General features: G+C 51.7%; 1 protein-coding gene across 1 annotated transcript; it reads left to right on the top strand.

Annotated features, from left to right (window-relative positions):
- Window positions 1-15,760: 15,760 nt before the first annotated feature.
- Window positions 15,761-16,472, top strand: LOC110553241 (uncharacterized). The gene has a single exon (XM_021645056.2). It carries the CDS (start codon window positions 15,813-15,815, stop codon window positions 16,470-16,472), a length of 660 nt encoding a protein of 219 aa, XP_021500731.2. The 5' UTR covers window positions 15,761-15,812.
- Window positions 16,473-16,794: the final 322 nt, after the last annotated feature.

Raw genomic sequence — 16,794 nt, 5'->3', positions numbered from 1 at the left:
TGAGAAGAGGGGGCCAGATTTCACACTATCCTTTGAGGATGAAGGTGCAACCCTCAGGATAGGTGTCCTCCTGCTATATCTAGGTGCTTACTCTTTAACTTTATGGTTAAGCCTCCTGTTTGGCTTGGTTAAGCCTCCTGTTTGGCTTGGTTAAGCCTCCTGTTTGGCTTGTATATGGTTTACTTGGAAAGCCCCTTGTGGTTTGCCTATGTAAGTGGCTTACTCTGTAACAAAGATGGCACCTTGATCAGAGCACTGTTTGGTGTCCCTCCTTCGTGTTCTCTGTCTCTTTTAATTCCCAGCCCCTTGTGTAAGCAGTTACTATTGGTGGTCATGGGAGACTACAAACTGGAGGGAGGCCCAGATGTGGGGCCAGAACGAAAGTTTGGAAGCTGTCCTAGGGGCACAGGACAGTCCCCCTAAGTGCAAAGGACTCTCTGAGCTTTTTCTTTCTTTTCTTTTCTTCTTTTTTTTTTTTTTTTAAATTATGTACATTGGCATTTTGCCTGCATGAACATCAGTGTGAGGTTGTCAGATCTTGGAGTTACAGACAGTTGGGAGATGAGGTGCAGGCCTGTAGAGCGCTCTTCACCTCAGGAAGGGAAGGCTTTGGGGAGCCCCGTGACTGTACAGATCAGGCCTGTCAGCACATGGCGGGTGCCACTGGCAGAGAGCAGGACAAAAGGCACTGTGGGAAGGGATTTGGGGCCTGTGGTCCCAGCAACATTCCCAGGGACATACACATTGTGTTGCCATGGAGATACCTGTGACATCACACAGGACCCAAGCAGAGGATCCCTGCCTTCCTTCTTGCATCATGGATGATCGCTTGGGGACCAAAATGAACACCCCATCCAGGAGGTAAGTCTAGAATGACAGTCCTGTTCCCTCCAAACCAGAAGCTTGAAGCTAGTAAACTGCTTAAATAAACATTAGCTGCAGGCCACACTGGCTGCCCGTCCTGGAACTCACTCTGCAGACCGGGCTGGCCTCGAACTCAGAGATCCACCTTCCTCTGCCTCCTGAGTGCTAGGATTAAAGGCGTGCTCACCACTGCCCAGCACAGAGGCCTAACTTTATGGTCCCAGTCCAGCAGGTCAGGGATTCATTCGCCTCTCTACCAGGCTAAATTTGGGCAGACATTCCTGGGGACAGAGTAAGTGTGGTCCAGCCAGAACTCTGGAGAGATGTGGCCACATGTGCTCCTCCAGGTGTGTGGCCCTCCATTGAAGCCACTGTCCCCGCAGGGCACACAGAATAGGATGTGTGCCTGTGGAAGGGTGGTCTCTGAGAAGAGGGGGCCAGATTCCACACAGGGGTCACTATCCTTTGAGGATGAAGGTGCAACCCTCAGGATAGGTGTCCTCTTGCTATATCTAGGTGCTTACTCTTTCAGGGACCCTTGCTGTGAAGTGGGTGGATGAGGGAAAAGGTCCCTTCTTTTGCCCTGGGCATGAAGAGTAGGGTTTGGGAAGGGCCAGGGGATCTCTGGGGTTGACCTCTGCTTTCAGAGGGCAGGGACCCTCTGCCCAGAGCTGAGCAACACTCCCCCTCTCCTCTCCTCCCCTCCCTTCCTCTTCCCTCTTCCTCTCCTCCTCCTCCGTTCCCCTGCCCTCCTCCCCTCTCCTGGAACACTAGGAGAATTCTAGGGCATCTTGGAATTAAGGTGGCTGGCGGATTAGCATCTACATGCCAAGCCATGGTGGGGGAGGGAGGCATCTAAAATAAAACACTATTTTTATCTGAGGAAGTTTTCTCTAGACAAAACTGACTAAAACCCCAGTTGCAGCTTTGGCCTGCGAGGTTCCTTCTGGCTAGAACTTGGTGGTCCAGTGTTCTGCTGAAACTCGGAGTCCTCAGAGAGGCCGACTCCCACACAGACACTGCCCTCCGGGGAAGAGGCTTTCAGGAGCGTTTGTCCCCTGGCCAACGTTGGCTTGAACTTGAGTCTACAAGTTTGCCAAACCCCTTATGTCACTTTTACCTCACACTGCCGACCCTGAGCCGCAGATTGACCCCAGAGCCGGGTGTGGCAGCCATTCCACCAGTTACACCCCAAGCCTGGTGCTGACACTTTATCAGGGGTCATCAGGGATGGGAAATTGCAAACTATTAAAAAAAAAAAAATGTTCCTGTTTAGTGTATTAGTGTCAGAACGGTCAGAGGGCTGTCAAGATGTGTCAGTGTTCTGAGCTGTGCAGGTGGATCAAAGAAAGAGGGTCACTCCAAGATGTAATCCGGCTCTGAGGCACAGGGAGGAAGAGCCTCGGTGACCCGAACCTCCAACAGCTGTGCGGAAGCATAGACTGATTATTACACAACAGTTGTTTTTTGGGTAAAACAAGTCCTGCATACCGAAGCCCCTAATCGAATCTATATGTTCCGTGAAGGAAAACATCACGCACCTGCAACCTTAGTCCCTGTGTGCACCACTTGCAGCACCCAACAATGCAAGACATTCCAAGTGTGCCAGGACCGGCTGGTGACCAAAGTCATGCCAAGGCTGTCACGCTCCTTCAGGAAAACAGAAAACAATCGCTGTTTTCTACAATGACTTCTTCAAGGTCAAAGTACTTCTAGAAAGCAACTGTTCCTTCTGATGTCTGCCCAGGATACAGTGAAAAACAAATTTCGTTCTAACGTTTCCCCTAGATAGAATGATTCCACTAGGACCCCACTACAAAAATGGCTCAGCCAGTACAGGCACCTGCCGCCACAAGTGACAAAACCCAGCTCATGCCCCAAGCCTGCTTGGTGAAAGGAGAGAACTGATTCTTGGAAATTGTCCTCTGGCCCACACAGGATCACTGTGGCATGAGCGCGCGTGTGCAATGTGTCTGCTCAGGCTAGGACTAGCTCAGTGGTACTCACTTGCCTAGCAGTTCAAAACTCTGGGAGTAAGCTCCAACATGGCAAGAAGAAGAACAAACATAAAAGGTATTTGATCAAAATAGTTCCTAGTAGAGAATGGGGGTGTCAATCTCAGAAAATTTAATGATGGGGGAAAAAAAAATCACCTGTGATCTATGCACCAAATACAGGGCCTGGCATCCTCTCTCACGGTTCTCACCGGGAGAGACCAAGGACATTTGGTTTTTTTTTGTTGTTGTTTTTGAGACAGGGTTTCCTTGTGTAGCCTTGGCTATCCCGGACTCACTCTGTAGACCAGGCTGTCCTGGAACTCACAGCAGTCCTCCTGCCTCTGCCTCCCTGAGCGCTGGGATTACAGGCGTGAGCCATCGAGCCCAGCTTCAGAGGGCAGCTTGTGATCTGCGGGTGGCTTGCTATTTCCTGACTGCTCTGAGAAGCCTGTATTTTCCAAGCATTGCTCCCAGCTGGGGGTCTGGAGATGCTGCAGCTGCCCCCAGAAGGCACTTGTCAGGTGTGCGTGGATGAGTGCACTTACGGCAGGACCTGTCCTTGTCAGGTGTGCGTGGACGCGTGCATGCCTTGGCGTGTGTTGGGGCAGGGAGCATCACATAAAGTGTGGGCTTCCGCTCTCCCACAGGTGAGCATCCTGGGATAGGACTGCCAGGAGGACCCAGCTTAGCTCTGCAGTCTGCACTCAGGTTAATCCTCTTGGCACCCGACCCTGGGGGAAAGGTGATTAGGGAGCCTCGCAGCGTGCTAGCACGAGGCCAGGGCATTTGTTTTTGGACTAGAAGTGGACTGATGAGTATCCTGACTGCGTACTCCTTTGTAGTGCTAGGGATTGAGCCTGGGTTCTTTTTGTTCATTTGTTTTGAGACAGGGTTTCTCTGTGTAGCCTTGGCTGTCCTGGACTCACTTTGTAGACAAGGCTACCCTCGAACTCACAATTATCTGCCTGCCTCTGCCTCCCCGAGGGCTGGAGTTATAGGCGTCACCACGACCAGTGAGTGAGCCTGGGGTTCTTAGGAAAGTTAGGCAAACCACTGAATTAAAGGTGTGTGCCACCACCAGCCAGCGATATTGAGAAATTTTCATGTGTCTGTTGGTCACATATATTTCTCTCTTTTCCCTACATTTAAAACTATTCCTTCAGGGGAGCTGGAGAGATGGCTCAGTGGTTGGGAGTACTGGCTGCTCTTTCAGATGGACTTGGGCTCGATTCCCAGCACCCACACAGCACCTCACCATCTGTAACCCCAATTCCTGGCAATCTGACACCCTCACACAGACATATGTGCAGAAAACACCAACACATGTGAAGATAAAGCTTACAAGAAGTTTGTTTCACAGTTTCTTATGTTTAAAATGTGCTTCGATTGTTTTTCTTTCTTTTTGAGAAGCATTATTCATATCCTTTAATCCCAGCACTAGGCAGGCAGATCTCTGAGTTGGAGGCCAGCCTGGTCTATAGAGTGAGTTCCAGGGTAGCCAGGGCTACACAGAGAAATCCTGTCTCGAAAAACCAAAGAGGAGACAGAGAAAGAGAGAGGCATACAGATCTTTTGCACATTAAAAATATATTTAAATGTGTAATCGAATGTGTGTCTATGTGTGTATGTGAACTTGCGTGCAGAATTTGAATGTTAGACCTGGGAAGTGGAATTGTGGTTGCTGAGAACTTAAATTTGGGCCTTCTGCAAGAGCAGCAAGCACCCTTGACCACTGAGCCATCGCTCCAGCCTCATTTTGCACATTTTTTAAGAGTTGATTTGTGTGTTTGTGTATCAGTGTGCCTGCGTGCTCAGGTGTGTTTATACAGTTGTGTGTGCTTGCTCCTGTGTCCCTGGAGACTAGAAAAGGGTGTCAGGTGTCTGTCCCTTTATTCCTTGGAGGCAGGGTCTCTCCCTGAATCTTGGGGTTTGTGTTTTCTCATCTAGCCTCAGTGATCCGCCCTGCTCAGAGCAAGAGAATAGCTGGACTGTGGGTGGATGTGGGTCATCCACATACCTGAAGTCCCCGTGACTTCACAGCACCCACTCTTAACCGATGAGCTACCTGCTCTCACTTTGGGACAGTTTAAAAACTGGATTCTCCGGTAGGATGTGTGCCGGTTGGTTTTTGTCACCTGGGAAGAGGTTATTCCGCCCATCACATTTGCCTGTGGGCATGTCTGTGGGGCATTTTCTTGATTAGTAATTGATGATTGGGAGGCCAAGCCCCTAAGGGCAGGCGGTCCTGGATTGCATAAGAAAGCAAGCCAAGCAAGCCAGGAAACAGCTTTCTTCCCCTGTGGTCCCTGCCCGCCTTCCCTCAGTGACGAGCTGTCCCTGGGAATGCAAGGTGAGGTAGGCCCTTCCTCCCCACCTTGCTTTTGGTCACTAGGTTCTTTCGGCTAAATAGTGCAATACCTTACCCACCCTGACCATCACCTCTGCAGAGGGGCAGCTTGGCAGAAGCTCTCTCCTGGCCCCTAGACTCCTGGCTCCACTGGTTCCTTGCAATACAAAAGCTCTTCTGCCTGGTGCAATCTCACTGGCCAAGTTTTGCTTGCATTTCTTGTGCTTTTGGGGGTCCTGTCTAAAAAGTCGGTCCCTGTACTGATATCCTCAAAGGGTCCTGTTCTCCTCTGTGAGTTAGGCCTCTCACACAGCTTGAGTTGATTTTTTCCTGTTAGGAGAGCGGGCTGCAAGTACTGACTGAATCTGTGGTGATTCTCAGGTTTGCCCTGTTGCCTCGGCTCCCAGAGTCTTCCGGGTGCTTTTACGGCTGGTCATTTGTTGTAGGTGTGCTACCTCTAGGATCTATGTTTTGCTTCACTCTGTGCGCCTGTTCTTTCTGCTTGTCTTTGAATCAGGGTCTCCCTGTGTAGCTCTGGCTGGTCTAGAACTCACGGAGATCCACTGCCTCTGCATCCTGAGGGCTGGCAGTAAAGCCTTGTGCCAGCACACTTGGCGTGTGTGTCTGTTATCGGCTGTGATGGTTTGCTTGGATTTTTTGTTGTTGTTCATTTGATTTTGTGTGAATGTGTGTGAACAGGTGTGTGAATTTGTGTATATATGTTTGTGTGTGTGTGAATTTGTGTGTTGTGTGAATGGGCAGCTTTTGTTCTTGGTTTGTGTGCACAGTGAGGGCTGAGCCAGCTCGCACCTCCCCTCCCCCACATGTTTTCCTCCGTTCTGAGTACAGTTGTTGGGTCCCTCTGGGAGGAGGCCATCTTGTGTCAGTCCTGATCCCTCTCCTTTCTCCTGGGAGATTGCTCCTTGAGATTCACACCCACTTCCTGGGACTTCAGCTAGGATTCCTGCTGGCTTGTCCTTCTGGACACAGCCCTAGGGGCTGAGTGGCGGGGGCTGGCCAGCGGGTCGGGTAGGGGCCGTTGGCAGGCTAAGCAAGCCTCGGCTGCCCTCTGTCCTCCTCAGGAAAAGGCTTCTGGGCAAGCTCCCAGCCAGCCTCCTGCCCCCACTCCTACCTTGGTGCAGACCTTTCATTTTTCCAATTTACATTGTTATTTTCTTGCTAGTTAGTAGCTCTTTTCTGAGGTATTCACTGGGAACATTTAGTGAGGAAGGTTTTCTAGGTTTCTTTTCTCAGTTTTGTCTTTTACTGTGTGTATGACTGCATGTCTGTTTGTCTGTGCACCATGGGCCTGCAATGCCTGCTAAGGCCAAAAGACTGTATCAATCAGGTTCCTGGGGACAGGAGAGACATTTTGAGCTGCCCTGTGGCTGCTGGGAATCGAACCTGGGTCTTCTGGGTCCTCCTGGCCCTGAGCTGCCCCTCCGGCAGTCCCCTCCCCCTCCGGCAGTCCCCTCCCCCTCCCTTCTCCGGGAAGTTTTCAGCGCTTGCAGGAATATCCGGGGACTGTGGTTCCCGCCCACCCAGCAGCTGTGGGGCTAACTAGCAAGATTATTTCTCCTCTCCTTTTTTCCTGCCCACGCCTTGAATCCCAGCAGGTGGGAGGCAGAGGCAGCAGGTGGATCTCTGACTTCAAGGCCAGCCTGGTCTACAGAGCAAGTTCCAGGACAGCCAGGGCTACACAGAGAAACCCTGTTTCAAAAACAACAACAAAAACATTTTTTTTTTTTTTTTAATTTTGAGATGGGGCTGGAGAGATGGCTCAGAGATTAAGAGCACTGGTTGCTCTTCTAGAGGTCCTGAGTTCAATTCCCAGCAGCCACACACACAGTGGCTCACAACTATCTATAGTGAGATCTGGTGCCCTCTTCTGGTGTGAAGGTGTACATGCAGTCAGAACACTGCACACATAATAAATAAATCTTAAACATTTTTTTGAGATAAAAATATAATTACATATTTCCTTTTCCCATAGTTCCCTTCAAAACCCTTCCTTCTACCCCATACGTGTCTTTCAAATTCATGGCCTCTTTTTTATTAACCACTGTTACATGCATATCTTGCATATACATAGATGCCCCTAATACAGCCAGCTCAGTCTGTGTGTTACTTGTATGTATTTTCCTCTCCTGCTTGGGAGAAGTCTACCTTTCCCTGCCTTGCTCTCCATTTCTCTTTCTTTCTCCCTTTCCTTTCTCTCTTCCTCTCTCCCTCCCTCTCCTCCTGTCTCTCCTATTCTTCCTCCCCTTTCTTTTCCTCCCTCTCCTCTTTCCCCTTCTCCCCTCCCCCTCCCCCTCCTCTTTGTTTGATTTTAAGACAGGCTCATGTCAGCTAGGCCAGCCTCTCCCTACCTCACCATGTAGCCAAGAATGATCTTGAACAACTGTCCTTCCTGTCAGCTGGGGTTGATGGCCTGAGCCTCCTCCCTGGTGTGATTTGGCTGCTTTAGCTGTAGTGGCTCTGCGAGTGGAGGGACACCTGAGGGACAGCGCATCTGACTTGACGCGCTGGGTTGATGCGGAACCCTCGGCAGGCACGACCAGCAGACACAACGCTGGGCACTGGGCACTCACCAGAGCTGAGATTGGCTCTGAGCACACTGCTGAGGACCACATACTCCAAACTCCAGGAAACTGAGGAAGAGACTGACAGAACCATGATGCGGGTGCTGGGTGTGTCTGAATGTCAACGTATAGCGTGTGTCTGTGGGGGTACTGGAGCAGGAGGTCAGGAGCTGCAAGGAGCCCTAGGTGAGAGCTTGGCTGGTGGGGTACCTTCTGCCATGGTGGGGTCCTGAGTTTGATCGCCAGCATCTCCATGAACTGGGTCTTGTGACACATGCCATAATCCAGAACTTGGGAGTTGGAGGCGTCTTTAGCTGGAATCTGAGGCCAGAGGCCAGTCTGGGTTATGAAGATCATGTCTAAAAAAATAAAAATGAAACAAGCACAAAAATATAGCTGCTGGGAATTTGTAGCTCAGTCTTAGGTGGAGTGTTTGAGCAGCATGCATGAGGTCCCCGAGTCCAGTCACAAACAAAACAAACATCTGAAAATGAAAAAAAAAAAAAAAAAAAAGCCAGGCGTGGTGGTGCACCCCTGTAATCCCAGTACTTGGGAGGCAGACACAGGTGGATCTCTGTGAGTTTGAGGCCAGCCTAGTTGACAAAGTGAGTCTAGGACAGCCAAGGCTGCACAGAGAAACCCTGTCTTGAAAAAAAAAATAAAAACATTAAAAAAGCTCAAGACAGCTGAAGGTCAGGGGGCTGGGGACAGCCAGGCAGAGGTCAAAACCAGATTGTGAGGATTGTGGAAACTTGGTAACTTCAGATCGACTCATTGACTTCTAGAATTTTCTTTAGGTGGCTTTCAAACATAAAGCAAAAGTGAATAGCTTCACATTCTCCCAGTTTTAAGGGCTGTGGAGACTGGTTCAGCCTATCTGACCAGCCCACCCACACCTCAGAGTGTCCCTAGAGGAGGCCTCTGAACTTAGAGGGCTCTTACCAGTTCTGGGGCTGCTGGGCCGCTTTGGAGCTGGATATAGGCTGGAAGCAGCTGCATCCAGGGACAGAGAGACTCAGGGGTGGGGGGTGGGGGGCACGTAGGACTACGGGCAGGAGAAGAGCTGAAGGGGGCCAAGAGGAACCTTCCTTCTGGGACCCCCAGCACTGGCCACCCCCCCATGGTCCATTTTAACCTTAATTAGGAAAGAATTCTCCAGAAGGCTTGGCCAGGAAACTTGAAGGGACAGGCTTAGGAGGGGTCTTACTGCGAACACTGCAGGGATGCTGGTGAGAGGGCTTGCAGGCAAAAGTGCTTTTACCCTGTGCAAGCCTGAGGGCAATCAGTCCTCGGCACCAGCTAACAAAAGCTGTCCTCTGACCCCCGAATGTTCACCATGGCACATGTGCACAATGGCAAACATCTACCATGGCAAAATCCACACACCATATACACAGATACACACACGCATACCATACACGTTTTCCTTTTATGTTCACTGCTATGAGGGCACCAGATCCCCTGGGACTCAGGCAGGGAATTAAACCCAGGTCCTCTGGAAGAACAGCCAGTGTGCTCTTTCTCACTCACTCACTCTCTCTCTCTGAAAGATTTATTATGTATACAGTATTCAGCCTGCATGTACACCTGTATACCAGAAGAGGGCACGAGATCTCATTACAGATGGTTGTGAGCCACCATGTGGTTGCTGGGAATTGAACTTAGGACCTTTGGAAGAGCAGCCAGCACTCTTAACCTCTGAGTTCTCTTTCCAGCCCCTCCACACATGATTAATTAAAAAAATTTTTATGTACATTTGGTGTTTGGCCTACATGTATGTCTGTGTAAAGGAGTCAGATCCATTGGAACTGGAGTTATAGGCAGTTGTGAGCTGCCATGTTGTTGCTGGGAATTGAACCCAGGTCCTCTGGAAGAGCAGCCAGTGCTCTTAACAGCCAAGCCATGTCTTCAGCCCCATACATAATCTTTAAAAGAAAAGCTGCAGGGGTGTGTGTATGACTTTGCCAATAACAGACTTGACCTTAATAGTTTTCCAGTGTAAAGGTAAGGGTGGGGACAGGCTCAGGGGGCGGCGAGTGCCAGTTGCCGGTTCAGTCTTCCGAGGTTGGTGGGCATGGGACGCTGCTGTGCCTTGGGGCTGGGAGGTCCTCAGGTCTGTGCCTGCATGGGGAGGGGACTCACGCACTGGTGTCATAGGAAAGAAGAAGTTGTGCTGGAGAGGTGGCTCTGTGGTTAAGCGCACTGGCTGCTCCTCCAAGGAGCTGGGTTCAATTCCCAGCTCCCACATGGCAGCTCACAACTGCCTGTGACTCCAGTTCCAGGGGACCCGGCACCCTCACACAGACATGAACGCAGTAAAACCAACACACATGAAAATAAATAAATCTTAAAAAAAAAAGTCTTCCCTGCTGGGTGTGGTGGCTCAAGCCTGTGGTCCCAGCACTCTGAAGCAGAGGCAGGTGGATCTCTGTGAGTTCGAGGCTAGCCTGGTCTACAAAGCGAGTACAGGACAGCTAGGGCTACACAGAGAAATCCTGTCAAAAAAAAAGTCTTCCATCTGGTGCCTGTGGTCTGTCCCTATCTTTGAGCTACACTTACTGACCAGAACAGAAACCATGAAAGGAATGAGGACCCTCTCATCGTAATCATTTGACCAGAATTTACAAAGGAAGCCGCTGCTTTCCTGACCCTAGCTGACCCCAAACAGCGCTCAAAACTGTAGTCAGATGTTAGGTATACCATGTGTTACATCTAATAGCAATGGGATATTTGTTTTTTAGCCTTTTCTTTCAGGGGTGGTGGGGGTCAAGCGTCTCATCATGTAGCCCTGGCTAGCCTGGAATTTACGATGTAGATTAGGTTAGCCCTGAGCTCAGAGATCTGCCTGCCTCTGCCTCCCGAGTGCTGGCATTGAAGTTGTGCACCACCACGTAGGTAAGATTGTTTTATTTTTAATCTTCTGTGTATGAGTGTTTGCCTGAATCTGTGTACCGTGTGTGTGTGTGTGTGTGTGTGCGTGTGCATGCAGCGCCCTCTGAGGCCAGAAGAGGGCATCGGAGTCCTGCTGGCACGGACTAACAGCATTGTGAGCTACTATGTGCACACTAGAAGCAAACCTGTTCCTCTTGGGAAAACAGCCAGTGCTCTAATCACTGAGCCACCACTTCCGCCCCTCAAGTGCATAGTTTAAATGGTCTCAAGGTATATTACTGACTTGGTTGCAAGGTCCAGCAAAAGTAGTTTCAGAAAAAGCTATTATAGCCCGGGTGGTTGCATGCGCCTTTAATCCCGGCACAGCCTGGCCAGCTAGATCACCCCTGGCCCTCACTCTGTGCCACTGAGTAAATCCACTTTTCTCAGCCCCAGTTTTCCCCACTGTAAACCAGGTGCCCTTCCCTCAGTGAACTGTGTCCTGCAGGTGCCAGAACAGTCTGGGGCTCATGTTAGCACCCACTCACCTTGAGGTGGGGGGTGCGGTGTTTGAACCAGAGCCACACAGGTTCCCATGCATGGGTGCTGAGAGAGGTCCACGCTTTGGGACCTTCCTCCTATGGGACATGTGTTAGGGAGTGGACTTGAATGTTTTGAAGTTCATGGTCCTGAAGTTCATGGAAGAGGACAGTGGGTGGCAGGGGCTGGAGGGCCCTGGGAAAAAACCTGGGAAAGCCAAGGCATAGTAAGGTTGGTTGTGTTGCTTGCTTCTGAAGTACTCTCTCTATGAAGTCCTGGAACTCGCTCTGTAGACCAGGTGGACCTCAAACTCCAAGAGACTGTCTCTGCCTCCCAGGCGCTGGGGTTGGAGACATGAGCCACCAGGCCCAGCTTTATTTTTGTGTATGAATATCTGTGCAGCTCAGAAGAGGGCCCTGGATTCCTCGAAACTGAAGTTCAAAGCCAGCCTGGCCTACAGAGTGAGTTCCAGGACAGTCAAGGCTACACAGAGAAACCCTGTCTCAAAAAACAACCCTCCCCAAAAAAACAAAAAACAAATAATGATAGTAAACCCCTCAATTGGTGTCAATCAAATAACGTGGGGAGCCAGGGAAGGGCTGAGCAAGCCCTCCGCTTGCGCTAGGCTCCCCCTCTGCACGGTTTGCTACCCAAATCGTCCTATGGAGACCATGAAGAAGCTCAGCGCTCTAGGCAGAAGGCCCTCACCCTTCCAGTGCGGCTGTGACGCTCACTTCTGAAGACGGCAGCAGAGGGGTGGACCTCATAACGGAGGCCCTGGAAGGCATGGCCACAGCCGGCCCCAGTCACCACAGTGTGTCCTCAAACCAGTCAGCTCACTAAACGTGGCTCTCTAAGAAGCTGTTCCAGCCTCAAAGCCAAAGGCAGCAGGACTTTTAAACGCCACCTGGGGCCACGGGGCAGGAAAAGGGAAATCTGGGTGACGTGTGTCATACTTTTCCCTTCCTTTGTGTGTAGTATTTAGGCGTCTGGGTGTTTTGTCTGCATGTATACATGTACCCCATGCCTGCAGAGGCCAGAAGAGGGTGTCAGATCTCCCGGGACTGGAGTTACAGACAGTTGTGAGTCACCGTGTGGGTGCTGGGAATTGAACCTGGGTCCTTCGGAAGGGCAGTCAGTGCTCTTAACCACTGAGCTGTGTCTCTCCAGCCCTCCTTTCCTCTCTTCTCTCTTTTGTATTTATTATTGTAGTGTATGTGTGTGTGTGCATACATGTGTGCAGGTGCCCGAGGAAGGCTGGGGTGTCTGATCCCCTGGAGTTACGGGTGGTTGTGAGCCACTGACTGTGGCCCCTGAGAACTGAACTCAAGCTGTGGGAGAACAGCTGTGGCTTCCCGTCTGAGCCATCTCTCCAGCCCTTTCGCTCTGTCTTCCTTTTTGGTTTTCCTGACACAGGGTTTCACAAAGCCCAGGTTGGCCCCAGCTTCCTCTGTGGTAGAGACTGGCCTTGAACTCCCGACCCTCCTGCCTCCCTTCCAGGGCTGGAGCAGAGGTGGCAGTGAGCAACACCATACTAGGCTTGTTCCCGTCTGTTCGGCTTTTCTAACGTTTAAGACAACCACAAGTCTTTGTGCTCCCCAGGGTGCGCAGGGCCAGCTCTTGCTTGCTTCCCAGGCTTCGGCGCGGGGTTCCCGGGAGCCCGGTCTGGGAAGGCTGGGTTTATTTCAATGTGATATGTGCGCGTGTGTAACTGAGGCACTTTCCAACAGGGCGTAGAGATGCTTCAAGGATTCTGGAGAAGTTGAGTGACATGAAACTTCAGGGAGGTTTGTACTGCTGGTTCTCTTGGTACTTAAGGGTGTCAGATCCCCTGGGGCTGGAGTTCCAGACAGGTGACTGTGGGCCACCAGGCAGGAGCCGGGAGCCGAACCTGGGTCTTCTGAAAGAGCAGTGAGTGCTCTTAACCATCGTCTCTCCAGCCCCGCATTTAGCACTTTTACATGATTTTATTTTTAAACTTAAGAGAGGGTCTCACGCATCCAGATGGCTCTCTGGAGCACTGTCTCTTGCGCTCTGCTAATGTCCCCAACCGTTTTCACCCACAGTGCAGAGCTAGGCAAGTGCCCTGCCCCTGAGCTGTATGTACCCCACCCCGAGGAGGAAGGAGCTCAGGTAGCCCAGGCTGGCTTCTTGATTTGCTATGTGGTAAAGGAGATCTTTCTGCTTCCAAATTTTGAGTGGTGGGCTTCAAACCTGCGTCAGCCCTCTATATATGGCTGGGACTCTGGGACTGAGTCCAGGGTCTAATGTGTGCTGAGGGGTGGTGGGTGAACCAAGCTATGGCCACAGCCTTGCTTTGCTTTTTTTTTTTTTTTTGACATTGCATCTTGCTATGTATCCCAAGCTGGCCTTGAACTTTTATGTAGCCCAGGCTGGCCTTGAACTCATGTTCATGCTGCCTCAGCTGTCTCATATTCCCAGAGAATCAAGAGGAAGGCCATCCTGAGCTGAGGGTAGGACCAGACCTTGCTTCTTCCTCTCCCTGTGGCCTGCCCTTCCAGTGCTCTCCAGCCTCTGACCTCTTGCCTTGATCTCTTTAGTTAAGTGACAGTCTGTGGGCCTGGCCTGGAGGGATGGCCAACCTGAGGCCCAGCCGGCTTCCCTGCATCAGGGCGGCATTCAGTGCAGCTAGCTTCCGGAAGTGGCAGAGACACGCACGCCATCGCCTGCAGGTGTGCCCTCCTGTCCCGCGTGTGTGGGGAAGATACCCATCTCTGTAACGCTTGGATTCCTTCCTCCCTTTCTAAAACTAAAAGTCTTCAAACTCCAGTGTTCTTTAAGAAGACAAAAGCTACTTTTCTTGGTGGCCTGGGGCTGGTGGGGAGGTGCTGGACTCCCGGAGACCAGGCCTGGGCTCCCTCACGAGCTTTGTAAGCCAGGCTTCTGCCTGTGTGGAGGGGCCAGTTGAGGTGGAAAGCTCAGTGTCCTCCACCTCTTTTTGGGTTTGGGCCCAGAACCACCGCCAAGGCACTGTGTGGCCCACTGTGCTGGGGATGGACGCCCCTCCTCTGTCCCCTCCTTACTGGGGTTGAATGTCAGCATGCCCTGTGGTGTGGGCGGCAGTATTCTGTGTGTTCAGCTGCTGTGGCAGAATCAGCATCAGGCCTTTCCCCACAGGTCAACTCCAGAAAGAACCTCCTGGACTTCGCTGAAGGCATCTGGCGAGAGGTATGTCTGTGGGCCCGTAGGGTCCAGAGACCTGAGGGAGCCCTCCAAAGCCAAGGCCAGCCTGGCAAACGGGCTGGGGGTGCTGTGGGGGTCAGAGTCCAAGCAGGGAGCATTCCCACCTGTGTGCACAACCCTGCACACAGGTGGTCGGCTATGTATACTTTTAAAGATTTATTTATTGTGTGCAGTGTTCTGCCTGCACGTACACCTGCATGCCAGAGGAGGGCACCACATCTCATGATAGATGGCTGTGAGCCAGTGCTCTCACCTCTGAGCCCCATCTCCAGCCCTGGTATTAACTAAAGGAGGGTGGTCTTACTATGTAGCCCAGGCTGGCCTCAGGACAGGCCTCCTGTCTCTCTACCCTTTCAGTATAAGGATGACAGGTAGTACCACTCCAAGACAGGAATAAATATTGACAAAATACACCCACAGAAAGCAAGGAAGGCAGACAGGAAGTTCTGATCCCACAGCAGAGGGCGGGGCTAAGCACTTTGATCCCCAGAGGCCCTGCCAAGCACCCGAAGAGGAGTTTGCTGTTGCAGGTGGTGGGGCACACACTTGTAATCCCAGCGCTGGAGAGTCTGAGGCAGGAGGACATGAAGTTGATGAAGGCCAGCCAGGACTACATGAGACCCTGTTCTTTTGTTTTGAAATCTGTTTCTGTATGTCTGAGTATCTTGTGACATGTGTGCAGTGCCCAAGGAGAAAGAAGAGGGCATCGGACGCGCTGGAGCTGGAGGCCCACATGGCTGGGAGCCATCACTTGAGTATTAGGAGTTGAGTCTGGAAACTGAGCTGCTAACCCAGCTCTCCAGCCCCGAGGTCCTGTCTTCAAAAGCAAAACAAGCCAGGTGTGGGGACACACGCTTTTGATGCCAGCACGAGGGAGGCAGAGGCAGGTGGAGCACTGTGAGTGTGAGGCCAGCCTGGTCTACACAGGTACACAGGCCAGCCAAGACATAGTAAGATACAAAACAAACAAAACACCAAAAAAAAAAAAAAAAAAAAACAAAAAAAAAAACCCAGCCACAAGCAGGGCGCGGTGGTGCACGCCTGTAATCCCAGCATTCGGGGAGGCAGAGGCAGGCAGGTATCTGTGAATTCGAGTCCAGCCTTGTCTACAAAGTGAGTCTAGGACAGCCAAGGCTACACAGAGAAACCTTGTTTTAAAAACCCAAAACAAACAAACAAAAATAACCCCACAAAACTCAGCAGCTGGGGATGTAGCTGAGTTGGCTGAGCGCTTAGCCAACATTTATGAGCCTCGGGGTCTGGTCCCCAGAAGAGCTCAGCGGGGTGGTGAGGGCAGGAGGATCAGAAGTTCCAGGCCAGCACAGTGATGTGGGCATGTTTTGTGTGTCCCGTATTACTCTGCTGCTAGGACTTGCCCTCCAGCTCGGAAACTTTGATCTTGTGGTGATGGGAACTGAGTTTCAGGCCCTCACTCACAGCCAAGCCCTCAAAAACCTCTGTCATCAGTTTTTAGATCCTTACGATGACTCAGATCCTCCAGGTCATGCCAACTGCCGAAGCTACCGCCAGCGTGCCTGCCGCCTCCTGGGAGACAGGAACCGCATCACACCTTACTACACGGCGAGGTTCAAGACTGCTGAGGAGGCCAGTGGGGAAGACTGGCTCCCAACGAAGGCTCTGGAGCTCACCACGAAGGCTTCTGGCTGGGGCCCCATAACCTTAGAAGTCAACGACGTGGACATGCAGCCTGAGGGTGACCTGAAGGCACTTGGCCCCCAAGAGGCCAGTGGGTTGCCTGCCAAGCTGTGCCCATCACCAGAGGACTGGAGGATGACAACAAAGGCTGCCAGCCCCCTCATTCCTGTGGAGGCCCTGGAGCTGGGCAGACACCTGCCGGGCAGAGCCAGAGCGCCCCGCTCACCACCCAGGCTTGGGAGCGACAGAGACAAGGGGCCCAGGCTGTCACTTTCCAAGAGGAAGCTGGAGCTTTTACTTGCAGAGCCTGAGAGAATTAAGAGAAAGAAGAAGTACGTGGCTGAGCCAGGGCCCCGGGCAGGGACGGAGCCGGGGACTCACGCTACACTGGGAGTTATGAGTGGGAGATGAAGTCCCTAGCATCTGGCATAAAGCTGGGTGTGCAGGGGTGCTGAGAGGGCTCAGAGGGTTAGGGGGCTTGCTGCAAAGCCTGATGATGAGCTCAATCCCTAGGCCTACATGGTGGAAGGAGAGAACCAACTTTAGCAAGTTGTCCTCTGACCTCCACAGGGACGATTAGTGCTGTGCGCTTGTGCACATGCACACTAATGTAAAAATATATCCCTGGCAATCCCCCCCACCCCGGTCTCCTCAGGGCTGCATCTCAGGCTGAGGTAGGGCAGACCCTTCCTGGTCCTTGTGTGATTGGTCCTTTGTTCCACCCGGGAGCAGG

Source organism: Meriones unguiculatus, chromosome 7 (genome assembly GCF_030254825.1).
Source record: "Meriones unguiculatus strain TT.TT164.6M chromosome 7, Bangor_MerUng_6.1, whole genome shotgun sequence".
NCBI classification, from domain to species: domain Eukaryota; kingdom Metazoa; phylum Chordata; class Mammalia; order Rodentia; family Muridae; genus Meriones; species Meriones unguiculatus.
This window is presented reverse-complemented; position numbering and strand designations above follow the sequence as displayed.